The sequence below is a fragment of the Mercenaria mercenaria genome, chromosome 14, assembly GCF_021730395.1.
Source record: "Mercenaria mercenaria strain notata chromosome 14, MADL_Memer_1, whole genome shotgun sequence".
In the NCBI taxonomy this organism is placed as follows: Eukaryota; Metazoa; Mollusca; class Bivalvia; order Venerida; family Veneridae; genus Mercenaria; species Mercenaria mercenaria.
The window spans coordinates 64,476,371-64,491,014 of record NC_069374.1 but is presented as its reverse complement, the minus strand read 5'-3'; the positions used below and the strand labels follow the sequence as shown (position 1 = coordinate 64,491,014).

Genomic DNA, 14,644 nt, shown 5'->3' with positions numbered 1-14,644 from the left:
GAAACCTGCAGACATATATGAAGTTTACGTTTTATATAGAACTGAATTCATTAATTGCATTTTTAGATGTAAAGAATTATAGGAAATATCGCACTGTAAGATTATGATTCATCTGTACATTACAAACACCAATCATTCTTCTGAATCGGCTATGAACAACTTGTTATTATATTTCTACGTTACTATATTTAGTATCATCAAGTTTCCCGTTCGGGAAGTACCGAAAAGTCCATAGATTGTTTCCCGCACGAGAAGTTTTCCTAAGAGTAGCTACCGGGTACGAAAAACTGCTTTAAAAGTTTTTGTAAAGACTTTATTTTTGGAATTGTGTCATATTTCCTTAAAATGTGTAAAAAAGGAAGTGACGAACTGAAAAGAGGACATCAGAAATAGAACGAGAAATAAAAGATACCCAAAAAGGACAATAAATTGCCGACGTCTTGTAGAAGTAAAGCGTACATTTCTTTCTATTAATAGAAGCATACTCATCATAGCAGAGACCTTAAAATTAATTTAAAACTATAAGCTAACCCCGTCAACTTCAAATACAGTAACTCTATAACAGATATAGTCTGTTTTGTTTACATTTCTGATCGCAGTTTATTGCATTGCTACATTGTATATTAAACTTTTTTTTATTGTGTTATTACGTATGGTAAGTAGCACCTGTCTGTTACTGAAAGTCACATCAACGGTAAATTGTCTTTGTATTTATCACGTGAGCGGATGATCAGACGATCTCAATCTTCCAGCAACATACAGACAATTGTTATTTCTTTCCATTGGTAAACATTGACAGTTACCGGTGTTATCAGCTACGATTGGATCGTAACAACCACACAATGTAGCTGTTTTCGCATACGGTAGATATTTTTCTTATCTGAGGGAGTAAAATCCAAAGCCACAAAAAGCTTTATTAGTGTGCGTTTCCCCGTCAAATCCAGCTTGGTCCCTGGAACAGCCATGACGTCATACATCGCGTTGGTAAAATCACACACATTTTGGTGAGATAGTTTACCAATTAAACCCATCGTCATATGACAAAAATATTGTCGATAACCTGTAAAAATCATTTTAGTATAGTCCTTATTTGTATCGACGCCGTGATATGGACAAAAACGAAAACAAAGGACGATTTTGAAAACTGTAAAATGGCTATAGCATTATTCATATGTCATAAAATAATACCATTTTTTTAAGTTGAGTTCGTCTACGATTTTTTTTTTAAATCCAAATGTTTCCTTAATTTCGCTTAACCATTTTGTTAACTGACATGGACACGTTCAAATAAATATTATAGTGTGATCAATGTATCCTTGTTAACATATTGTCCTACCATTATAACAGGCTTTTATCAGGAAAGATGATACTGCTCAAGCTTTAATGGATCAACAAGTCAATTCTTTAATCTAAATAAACGACAAATATTAGCGGGAGGTTTAATAATATCTAGAGGCTAAAATATTTCATTTTTACATGCATGATATTAATGATAGGGATACTAAAAATAAAAGAGCTGCGCCAAGGGAAAACCAACATAGTGGCTTTGCGACCAGCATGGATCCAGACCAACCTGCGCATCCGCGCAGTCTGGTCAGGATCCATGCTGTTCGCTAACAGTTTCTCTAATTGCAGTAAGCTTTAAAAGCGAACAGCATGGATCCTGACCAGACTGCGCGGATGCGCAGGCTGGTCTGGATCCATGCTGGTCGCAAAGCCACTATGTTGGTTTTCCCATGGCACGGCTCAAAAAATAAAAACAGTATTGTGTGCTTTTAAAAAATAAGACCACTTTTTTGTAATAAAATACAGCATGTTGTGTGCTAAAAAACTTAAGTTCGACAAGGATACAATATTTAAATACGAAATGTAAAAAATAACAACATAAAAATGCGTAAAGCTTAAAATGAAATTAAAAGCAAGATATTTTTAAAAACACGATCCCCTGTCCCATACCCGCTATCATCCAGGTAAGAAGGTTTTAGTACTCACTGATCACGTGACAACAGTCAGTCACTTAATTCTCGTGCAATCGGAATGTCATGTAGTTGATTGGTTTGTACACTTTAAATGAGGTTTCGTGTCAGTGTTTTCCACCTTGCACTTTTGATGAACCAGGGGAAAATAATAGCTATGGTACTGGAACATAATCTGTATATTGCATGTTATCCTCCTAAACCGACAATGACAGAAAAATCTTTAGCAGCTGTCGGCCATATGAGCAACGGGTAACTTAAATACAAACAAACACATACTTAAACTAGGCTTAAAATAATCTGCCACTAGTATACATAAGGCGTATATGTATAACAGTGAGTTGGACATGAATTTGCTCGGACAGTTGTCATAATACAGTTATTATACAGCTATATAGTCTAAACAGTAAATATTTTGAAATAGTTAAAAAGGTTTAAGGTGCACACATATTACACTTATTCAAGTTATTGTGTTAAACTGTTTAATAGATCTCTAACAAAAATAAAAATATATACACGGTAGTGGCGTAATATGAAAAAAGATTTTCAGATGTTTTTATAAAAGCTCTGTAGTTATCAAGTTAACAAAGCCGTTTAAACTTTCCCGGTCAATAGAATACCTTGTATTCAAATACACAAAGATATCTGATTGAAATGACATCTAACTAAATAGGTAATTTAATAAGAGTTAACGGCAATTTGGAAACTCCATAAAATAGTTCAATAGCAACGGAGTAGTTAGAAAATATCTCATCAAAATTTGACTTTAAAACAAGTTTAAGTTTTTATCGGATGTACAATATTTGTGTTAAAATGGAAATTAAGATATATAAAATCATATGATCTTTTAAAAAAAGGAATCTAATTATTTTGCAACATGACTTTTGATTTTGTACTGCAGAATAATTCAGTGTTATAATGTTTTAGTGATTGAAATATTTGGAATACTGGTGGGTGTTTTGACTGACATATATTAAGAATATATTATAGAGAACATGACACCTTTTTAATTAATTTTATCATAATATTGAAAAGAACAGCGTTTACTGTGCGAGACAGTTTTGAAGAGCTTACAAAATGTTTTCCGTGCGACTATCTGCACGGTTACCGTCAAGACCGAGTACTGCTGGCAACGTAGACCGAAATTCTAGCCGTAATGCAAGAAGGTCGACTGGGAGAAATTATCATGTTTACTGTACTGACCGGAAACAGTATGATGGCTCCAGGGCACTCACCCCTAGCATACAAGACATTGAACGCGAGAAATATAGCTTTAAGCCGAGTATTAGGCCTTTGTCGGCCCCACAGACTTCGCTGTCGAGGAGGAGGGTTGCTTCAATGTCCGCCAAAGTGAGGGGGACCAGAGGTCAAGTAAAGATACATTCAAATGGCAAAGAGTAAGCTGTTTTATATATTCACTTATTCAACATGATTCCAGAGCCCCCCCCCCCCCCCACACACACACCCAAACCCATTCTCCCCCACCATCCCCACCCCACCATCCCCACACAACCACCACCCCACAAACGCACTAAAATGAAAAAAAAAAGATACATAAATAATCATGTGATCTTAAAATGACAATCAGATTAATATTTTACGAAATATTTTCTGCTCGCTTCGCCCGTAAATTATATCATACAAGTAAACAAATAGGCTTTGGACTTCGATGACAGATCTGATAGACCAGATATTTGTGCAAACGATTAAAGCCGCATATGCACCTACCATAAATTGTCCTCGGCAAAGTATCCTCGAACTTATTTGGAAAATCCAACCCTACTAACTTGCATTCCAGTTCCAAGTGTATATATATCTCTGTATAACCAACCAAGGGTAAGGTGTGTCATTTCAAGTACATTTTTTGGTAAATACTGTTACAAAGCTTCCGTGTACAGGTTTCGTGAATTAAGCTATGTCAATCAAAAATGCGTTAATCGAAATTCATTTTCTACTGTTATAAGTTCCTTAATAAGAATAATTCAATTTACATAGGTAATGACTTGAATATCTATGACGTTATCATCATAGGTAATGACTTGAATATCTACGACCTTATTAACATAGGTAATGACTTGAATATCTACGACCTTATTAACATAGGTAATTACTTAAATATCTATGACCTTATCAACATAGGTAATGACTTGGATATCTACGACCTTATTAACGTAGGTAATGACTTTAGTATGTATGACCTTATCAACATAGGTAATGACTTGAATATGACCTTATCAACATAGGTCATGACCAGAATGTTTATGATCTAAGGGAGGCCGATGAGTGACACTTATTGTCAAATGCTATATGCCATATACTTAGGCTAAATGCCAAATAATATACAGTTATTGTGTTTTTACGGACCTCTAAATGTGTTTTATGTGTTTTACGGACCTCTAAAAAAAGACAGGTCCGTAAAAACATATATTGACCGAAACGTTCTGACCATAGCTCATAATTTGAAACATTTGACATAAAATACAGTTATTACTGCGTGGACAAGTATGGCCTTAATAAATGTCATTACTTAAAGCACCATGTCTTTTATAAATATTGTTAACTGTATATACAAATGAGTATTATTGTTATATCCAAACATGACCTTCCTTGTGAAGGTCACTGCGTAAATCATTATGACCTTACTTAGAAGGTCAAAACTGAAACCTGTTTGAGCTCGAGTGCATGGGTGCAGAATTATTGGATTGGATGACTTAAATCAGACTGACCTCACCAAATGACATTACCTGAATCGGTATTACCTCAGTAATAAATGTCAAGACGCGAAACAGTATGACCTCATTGATGAATGTCAAGACGCGAATCGGTATGATCTCAGTAATAAAAGGTCATGACGCGAACAGGTATGACCTCACTAGGTCATGACGCGAATCAGTATGACCTCATTGATCAAGGTCATGACGCGAATCAGTATGACACCAGTAATAAAGGTCATGACGCGAATCGGTATGACCTCAGTAATAAATGTCATGACGCGAATCAATGTGACCTGAATGATGAAGGTCATGACGCGAATCGGTATGACCTCAGTATTAAAGGTCTTGACGCGAATCGGTATGACCTCAGTAATAAAGGTCATGATGCGAAACAGTATGACCTCATTGATGAATGTCAAGACGCGAATCGGTATGACCTCAGTAATAAAAGGTCATGACGCGAACCGGTATGACCTCAGTAATAAAGGTCATGACGCGAATCAGTATGACCTCATTGATGAAGGTCATGACGCGAATCGGTATCACCCCAGTAATAAAGGTCATGACGCGAGTCGGTATGACCTCAGTAATAAATGTCATGACGCGAATCAATGTGACCTCAATGATGAAGGTCATGACGCGAATCGGTATGACCTCAGTATTAAAGGTCATGACGCGAATCGGTATGGCCTCAGTAATAAAGGTCATGACGCGAATCGGCATGACCTCAGTAATAAATGTTATGACGCGAATCAGTGCGATCTCATTAACTTGAGGTCATGGCACGAATCGGTATGACCTCAGTAATAAAGGTCATAACATAAATCGGTATGACCTCAGTAATAAAGGTCATAACATAAATCGGTATGACCTCAGTAATAAATGTCATACCATAAATCAGTATGACATGGCAATTTTTAAAAAAAAATATTGATCAGCATACAATTACTTAATATTAAATAAGGTCGACTGATGGCATGAATTAGCATGACATTACTAATGAAGGTCAACTTTAGACTCGAGTCGATATAATCTTCCTAACAAAGGTCATGACGTGATTTTATGTGACCTTACTAACCATTTACGAAGGTCATCAATCGGACATGTATCACCTCCAGTGGGTGGAGAATTTGAATCCGAATGAATGTATAGTTTTAAAAGCAAGCCAAAACGCAGAGAGAGGAAGAAAAGGGTTCTTGGTGTATATTACAAAAACGACATTGAAACAGTTAATGAACCGGCAACAATTTTGATTTTAAATTCTGTAATCTCACAAAACAATCTACAAAATAATAACTTGTACAGAATGAAAAATTGATGTTTGGTAAAACATTGTTGAAACATTTTTACTGCGGGTCAATACGAAAAAGATTTCAGCTAGAAATATGATATGAAATAATTGTTATCATATCGAGTGGTTAAACATTTTTATGTCGGCTGTAAAACATAATTATCTTTGAGTGAATTGGTTGTAAATTTTCTACTTTGCACTCATAATAATGTACCTTTCGAAGCAAAACATTGAATCCAAGGCTATGGGTTCTGTACTTTAAATACTAAGTGTATGTTTATTTACCGAATAACTATATATCAGATGAAGGTAAATGTACCGTTTTTGTAATCATGCAAAGAAAATATAGAAATAAGGCCAAACCAGCTATTGGTTTGTTTCTCACAAAATACCACGTATGAATTCTGTTCAAGTTATCTTTGTTTTAAAAGAAAAACTGACAAAAGACCTTTGAAAGAAAACGGGTGATTATAAACTGTTTATATAAACATTTTAGATAAGTAAACAAATTATGTTTAGCGACTATAGGCTGGGCACCAAGATCGTAATAATTGAGCCGCGCCATGAGAAAACCAAAATAGCGTGTTTGCGACCAGCATGGATCCAGACCAGCCTGCGCATCCGCGCAGTCTGGTCAGGATCCATGCTGTTCGCTAACAGTTTCTCCAATTACAATAGGCTTTAAAAGCGAACAGCATGGATCCTGACCAGACTGCGCGGATGCGCAGGCTGGTCTGGATCCATGCTGGTCGCAAACCCACTATGTTGGTTTTTCCATGGCGCGGCTAATATTATCTTTAGCTCAATCTCATTACGATTGAATGGTAATTAAATAAAACTTGTTGAAGAATCTTACAATGTATATATTCATAATTTTAACATGTCCGAAACATTGCAGAATGTCACCAATTTCACGCGGGTAACGGTTACATCATCATACTCTCCATGTGTAAAATCTCAAATTTTAAATATAAACCAAAGCATTAAATTCATAATTATAATATCGAATATTATATGAAGTTGTGTAGCTTATATAATCCTCTAGGGCACGTGCGATAAAACCCGAATTAGTTTCCGAAATAATGTGTTATTTAATCCTAAAGGCATTATGTGTTCATTTTAAAAATGTTTTGTTTTACCTAAGTGGAAATTTGAAGGTACTTGAAAATGCAGCTCGATCTCTGACTGGTCAGTCAGAACTCATGATGTCATGACATAATTATGAACAATCTCAACTGTTCCTAGTACGATAGAGAGTCAGAAATAATAGTAGTTTAGAATAAATAACAGTAGTTTAGAATACAACGGATGTGTACACGAAGCCAGATTCCACCCCGACGAAATCCGAACCCCTAACAGGCGACTCAGCCTATCCATGCGTCTGTATCTCCATATTACGTCACCTTATGTCCAGTAAATGTGTCTGTAAACACGGACAAAATACTTGTATTCGCCTAATGTGAACTTAATTTCAATTCACATATCCTTGAAAACGTAAAAGCGAATGAAATTTAATTACTATTTGATATTATGTTGAAATCTTAAAGTCTGGCCTTGGCGTCCGAAATAAAATTTTAGTTCCTGATATAACGTTATAATTCGCTCTTTGACATGAGCTGTCACACGATCAACCGATATACTAGTATGTAAATCTTCTACATAATTATATGGTTTTATAGCAATCACTTCTATGAAAAATATGCGTCCCACGACATGCTCTTTAGCATGTGAATATAAAACTATTCAAACGGGGTAGGTATTACATAGCATGATATTAACTTACTTTATTAGATTTGACTTGGTGGTGAATAGAGTTCAATGTTTTCAATTTTTATTGAAAAACACGAACCAGTTCGTTGAAGACGTTTGTTTTCATTGAAATGAGCAGGAAAACTTTTATAAATTACCCGTGCTTTAACTCGTTGAAACTCACAGTGTCATAATGTTGGACGAAATTATTAACAAAACAAAACAGTTGGAATTCTTTTTTTTTTTTTTTTTTTTTTAAAGGGAGGATATTAAGTAGATCTAAGTGAGGTAAGTGTATTACTTATAAGAAATCATAAAAAAGTACGTCATTTAGTTAAAACATATGTTTCTATATACTATATTATCACAGAAAATATCGATGATATGATAGTGTTAAAAATGACTAGAGAGTATCTTAGTATTATTATCATTCAAATATATGAGTTGTACGTTAACAATATGTTCTAAAAATATTGCTCATCGGTCAGGTAAGATCATCTGTCGAAGAAAATCCTCAGAAAGATTTTATGCAGACATAAGCATCAATTTGCACCCGTGTGTTAAACTTGCGTTTGCCCGAAAGCAAATCTTTCCTCATGTCGGACCAAAATGCACCCCGTGTCAAGCAAGAATTTGCACAAATACGCAAATATTCCAGCGGGTGTATTTTTTTTCCTCATGCGAACGAACAATAAAAATAAAGTCCCGCAAATTGGTTAGAAAATTATTTTGGAACTGATTTTTCAATTCATTTGTTAAAAAAACCCCAACTCTTTGCAAAGGAAATAAGTGAATATTGAAAATGTAACAACAAAACTTGGTATTGTTTTATTTTATATTGCTGAAAAACGAGTAATAATTTTGAAGTGTAGTATCATATTCTAAAGATCTATTTCTTCTCCACACCCGTCAGTGTTAAGGGTCAACATGACGTGGCTGTCACATTTTGGCACTTTTGGCTATGAACATAAAATATATTTTTTCTTGTTGTGTCCTATTTTTTGTAACGTTTTTCTCGTATATAGTCAAAGGTCTGAATATTTTCTTCACATAGTAGAACGTGATACTGAATCTATTTCTTTGGATTTCCTTCCTTTGGACATACATTACATGTGAAATACTGACAGTAGTGGTTTTCTTACCATGTAATCATGCATACTCTATATTTTGACAGCTGAGTTATCCATTTTTAACATAGAAGTTAAAACCTAATGGAACTTTAAGAATATCCATTAAAAACCGGTATTGAGTGCATACAACTATCCTGATTATTGTTCCTCAGAAAAGTACTTAATTGGCTGATCACTGATAAAGGAAGGGCATTAGTGTATTTCCAGCTAGCACGAGAACCTAATCATGATATATATTGGCACCTACGCACATATTTAGCGGGCGCAAAGTTTACAACCGGGTGTAAATATGACAAATGTTAAACTTTTAATAGAAAATTGTGAAAAGGCGTGCACAAGATTTTTATCTTCGACACGAAATCTTACAGATATATTTACGTTGATCTTACAAAAATCGAATTTGGGAAAACTTTTTTCTTCTCAGGTTATGTTCTATTAAAGCGTATCCTTGGCGGTATTTAGGCTGATCCTTGGCGGTATTTAGACTGGTTCGTGGCGGTATTTAGGCGGATTCTTGGCGGTATTTAGACTGATCCTTTGCGATATTTAGGCGGATTCTTGGTGGTATTTAGGCGGATCCTTTGTGGTATTTAGGCTGATCCTTGGCGGTATTTAGACTGATCCTTGGTGGCATTTAGGCGGATCCTTGGCGGTATATAGGCGGAACCTGGGCGGAACCTATGCTCATAGGCGGTCATGTTAAGAAAAATGACAATGACTGTGAGAAGCTAATTATCATTGGACTCTGGTTTAAAGCCAGTACTGAGAGTCGAATTTTCAGCTAATGGACTACAAACAGACACTATATCGAACATGTTATAAATCATATTATTCGCATAGTCTGTTTCCAGAATATTTGGTCTAATACTGATATTCGTAACCCCAAAGTTCGAAAGTTTCTGCCAAAACAGTCTATTGTACGAGGGTAGACCCAAAAGTGATGTTACTAAGTCCGTGGCGCATTCATTATACTTTATTCCGGCCGGTATTTTTCTTTAAAAACAACGAAAAAAGAGCGAAGCTATCGAATCCCGCAGAGGCTTCTTTCACCTTGCTTTCTGTGCGAGCAATTCAAAATGCATTTGCAAGCTGAGAACCAGCTTGCAATATATAAACCCAAAGAGACTCTTTCTGAATGAAAGATGTTTCCTTATAGCGTAACATATCGACGGTGTACCAGTACATATATACATAAATATATATATTGTACATCTTTCAGTCTCAGTTATGTTGGGCATAAGAATAATAAACGGACCGCTGACTAGCTTGTTTTCCCAAAAGCTAACCTTGTTTTTTCAAATGTGTGTGGTTAAAGAAAGTGTATCGTGAAAAATATAGTTCTACATAGGCAGCATAAAAGTAAATTTAAAAGTACATCGTGATCGTACGGTGAATACTCCCAAAACTTCATTATGTCAAGATATTTCAAAATTAATTTAAAGAATATTCACTAAAAGATGTGTCACGCGTATCCTGTACTGGTTGCTTTCATTTCCCTTCAAGTTTAATACAATGCCATACATATCGGCTTTGAACAAAATACAAGTATTTTAAAATCAGGGTTGTCGCATTAAATTTCACTTAACTATAATTTAGAAGTCATTTTACTTAAATATTGACAAAGTTAACCCTTCATTAAATGTGTGTACAAAAGAGTTTTTAATAATAGGTTTTTATATATAGCATCTGAGAGTTTTCTTAAACAAATATCATTAAATTTTATCACAGGGCTTTGTTTGTTTACCTTTAAGATTGGATATTGTGATTTCAAAGGCCATTATATAATCGCAAAATTTATATTTATAATTTTCATTTTGAATGAGTGAGAAAGTGTCCATTAAAGTTTATTTAAATTTAGGAATTAAATGTTTACAATAGGATTACATCAAAGAAGAAAAAACGTCATCATAACAAAGAAGTTTAAATATATTCAAAACACTGAACTACCGAAAATGTCTTCATGCAACAACGTTCCATTCATTTAAAACCTGCTATATTTTAAACAACATATTTCGATATTTCTTAAATAAGTATACACTTATTGGCCGACAAGTCATTTAATAAATGGTTCATTATATTAAATCAGAAATAAATTTTCACTGTTTTTGAAATATTAACTTTTGTACATAAAACATGTGTTGAACACAGGCCTGTCATACAACACTTGAAGACTATGGACCGGCGATTTTCATAAGGATTCGTGTAATAGTATACACTTATTGAATAACTTACCGATTAATAGTGAAAGCTATTGCCCTGGTTCCGAATTATGTGCCCAATATCCGATGGACCATTGGCAAATAGTTTTGACTTTTAACCATCAAGCCGTTCAAATAAGGGTTTTATTACATGACATCATATTGTTTTGTTGTTTGTTGGTTAAATGGGGTTTCAACAGTATTTCAGTAGTATAACAGCGGCAAGTATGTATTTATATATTCCCATAGTTAACTTCCAACTAATCATCTTGATTTCAGCACATGTTCGACTTTAAACGGTAGGTGACAAGGAGTAGATCGATTTCATCAAGCTACTTTAATATCAAATTCCTGAAGCATAGATCATTCAAATACGACATTAAATGTAAAATCGTAACGTTTGCATCATTTCACATACACTTAAGAGAATTGACCCGCTGCTAATAACACACAAAATAAATCTTTTCTCAAAAAGATTGCACGTAAATTAAAGTCAACAGGGGTCGCATTTCTCTTTGAATTTCTTTTCAACGTGTTATTTTATTACTACTTGTTCAGGTTATAAACTGTTAGGATCAATAACAAAATGAATTCATTATATTGAAAGCTTCCAGCGAAACGGATGTCAAACAGCGGCGATGTTGGTTTAATTTTCGGTTAACATGGACCTACGTACGTAACAATAGCCAACATTGTTAAGTTTTTTTCACAACTGACATGTAAATTCAGAAAGTCTTTGTGCGAATGGAGCAAACACTGATCATATAGAAATTCAACATAATTGTCTTTTTTTTTTATTCAAATGCCGTGCTGGTAATGGGAGTATAATTTTTTTTTATACAAACTGAGATTTTCATTCTAGTTTGTAACGATAGTTAGCATCATTCAAAACTACACCGCACCAAAAGAATAAAATAAAATAAAAAAGGGAAAAGACGATATTTTCATCTTAACTGGAGTGCTTCCACTATTAATATTTTTCAGGGATATGTTTGGAGTAGTACGAGCAGCCAAGGAGGCCAAGACGTTTGAAGAAGATTCGAAATATTATCACCAAATCGAACAATCATTCAAAGAACCAGAGAACGACGATGAAAAGAAAGACGCCGCACCAGTTTTTAACAAACGTCTCTTTGCGTCGCAAGGAGCCGTCATTATTACCCAAGAAGCGCGACGGTTAATGGCAATTAACGCGTTAGCCAATGAAAAATGCGATCTGGATTCACTACTGAGTAAAACGGAAGTGCAATGCTTAAGATGCGTTGTGGATGGTCTCAAACTTATACACAAGGGACAAGACTTTGTTAAAGATGTTCTTAGTAAGGTGGTTTCATACGAGGTCTATGAAGCCTTTAACTATGTACCAACCAAATCTTGGGAGGATTATTTAGCATGCTATTACATTCTCAACGGTGCAGTTGAAGTGACGTATGATTTAAGATCTACTGAGTCTAGAAATGTATTTCAAGCGAATATAATATACAGTCATGGTACTGGAGAATATCTGGGACTTGTCAGCGCCGAGGGGCCGACAGAGGATCTCGCGCCGCCGGCAACCATTTACACAAAAGAGCTCACACAGTTTATACGCGTTGATAGGCAGCGATTTCACCAACTGATGAAAAAAGCAACAAGATTTATTGACAAAAGGAAACGAGATTATATTTCTAGTCACAGTTTTCTGGCAAAGATCTCGGAAGAAATTAAAGAAAAGATTCTACACAAACTAGCCATTCAGGTATATTTACCCTGTTTTTAGAACTATAAGAATACCCTATAGAAAAAGGTAAATGCATTAATTTTGTCAATGACCTTCTTCAAAGTGGCCCCTCTCTGGTCTGGATTCCTGCCTTATACGGAGAAAGCCCTTTGTTACAGTTTGTTAGTCCCCTACTGGTTGAGAACCAGTTTCGGGTACTACATATATGATTGCGCTTTTCCGTCCGTCCGTTCCAGTCCACATTTGCATACTTAGGCGGCTAAAGGAGCAATAGGTAACTGTACTTTTTTTGATGTCATTCGTTCCGTAAGCTTTTATGTGGCTATTTTTATTTTACGTGGCTGAAAGAATAATAGAGAGAATAGAAGAGTAGCCACATAAATAACCATATTTAGGAACATCCGTCTGCCCGTCCGCCCGTTCGCAATTTCGTGTCCAGTCCATAACTCTATCATTCAAACAAGGGATTTTGGTATTACTTGGCACAAACGTTCCCCATAATCAGACAAACTGTCGTGCGCAAAATCCAGAGCCCTAGCTCAAAGGTCAATGCCACACTTGGTGGTCAAATGTCAAAAGGGATTTTTTCCTGTATGGTTAATAACTCTGTCATCCAGGATTTTTTTCCTGTTCGGTCTGTAACCTGACAATTCGCAAAGGGATTTTAATATTACTTGGCACAATTGTTTTCCATAATAACAGGATGTGTCTTGCACAACTTTCAGTCTCCTAGCTTAAATGTCAAGGTCACACTTGGCAGTCAAATGTTAACATGGCATGATCAGGGTCTATTTCGCGCCCGGTCCATAACTCTGTCATTCATCAAGGGATTTTAATATTGCTTGGCATAAATGTTCCGCATAATCAGACAACGTGTCACGCACAACAGCCAGAACTCTGGCTCAAAGGTCAAGGTCACACTTTGAGATCAAAGGTCAATAAGGTTTTTTCCCTGTCAGATCCATTACTTTGTCATGCAAAAAAGGATTAAAATATTACTTGGCACAAATATTTCCCAGGATAAGACGTCATGTCATGCGCGAATTCAAGACCCTAGTTGAAAGGCCAAGGTCACAATTGGAGGTCAAAGGACAATAGGGCCTTTTCCTTTCCTGTCTGTATCTCAACAATTCTTAAAACATGCGCAACACCAAGACCCCTAGCACAAAGGTCAAGGTCACATTTGAAAGTCAAAGGTCAATAGGTAGTTTTTCCTGTATGGTCAATAATTCTGTCATCCAGGGATTTTAACATTTCTCGGCACAAATGTTTTCCATAATGGGACAATGTGTCTTACGTAGTACCCTCATCCCTAACTCAAAAGTCAAGGTAACAGCCAGAGGTCAAAGGTCAGTAGGTTTATTTTCCCTTTCTGGTCCATAACGCTGTCATCCGCCATAATGAGACAGTGTGTCATATGTGATACCCGGACCCATAGCTCAGAGGTCAAGGTCATATTTGATGGTCAAAAGTCAACATTGCTCTTTTCCTGTCCAGTGTGTAATATATTTTAATATAAGCTCATGTGTCATTTGAACCCAATTAAAAAAATGTTGGTGTATTTTCTTCAGAATTATTTCCTTTTAATATGATGATTTCTTACATTTTTCTCATATTTACCATCAATTTCAAAATAAAATGTTAGTCAAAATTGAAATTAATAGTTTTTTTTTATATTTATAAATGTTATAAGCAGTCAATAACAAGATTTTTGTTGGTGCAAATTTTAATCCAATTGTTGTGTTATAACATAGTGTATATATAGTACAATATTGTTTATTATTCATCATTAACACATATCATTATGTAATACTTCGGTAGAGAAAATTAGTTGCCTTCCAGTAGGGGACATTGTATTGCATGGCA

General features: G+C 35.3%; 1 protein-coding gene across 6 annotated transcripts in view; it reads left to right on the top strand.

The window, feature by feature from the left end:
- The first annotated feature begins 2,620 nt into the window (after positions 1–2,620).
- LOC123527817 (uncharacterized) overlaps positions 2,621–14,644 on the top strand; it is a 35,934-nt gene continuing 23,910 nt past the window's right edge. Inside the window, exons 1-2 of one of the 6 annotated variants that reach the window (XM_053523726.1) lie at positions 2,621–3,373; positions 12,043–12,796. In XM_053523726.1, the coding sequence (XP_053379701.1) occupies positions 3,054–3,373; positions 12,043–12,796 (1,074 nt within the window). In that variant the 5' untranslated portion in view covers positions 2,621–3,053. Of the gene's footprint in view, positions 3,374–7,625; positions 7,734–7,768; positions 8,019–11,604; positions 11,731–12,042; positions 12,797–14,644 lie in introns of those variants that run through there. The other 5 variants (XM_053523725.1, XM_053523724.1, XM_053523727.1 and 2 more) reach the window with 5 other exon arrangements.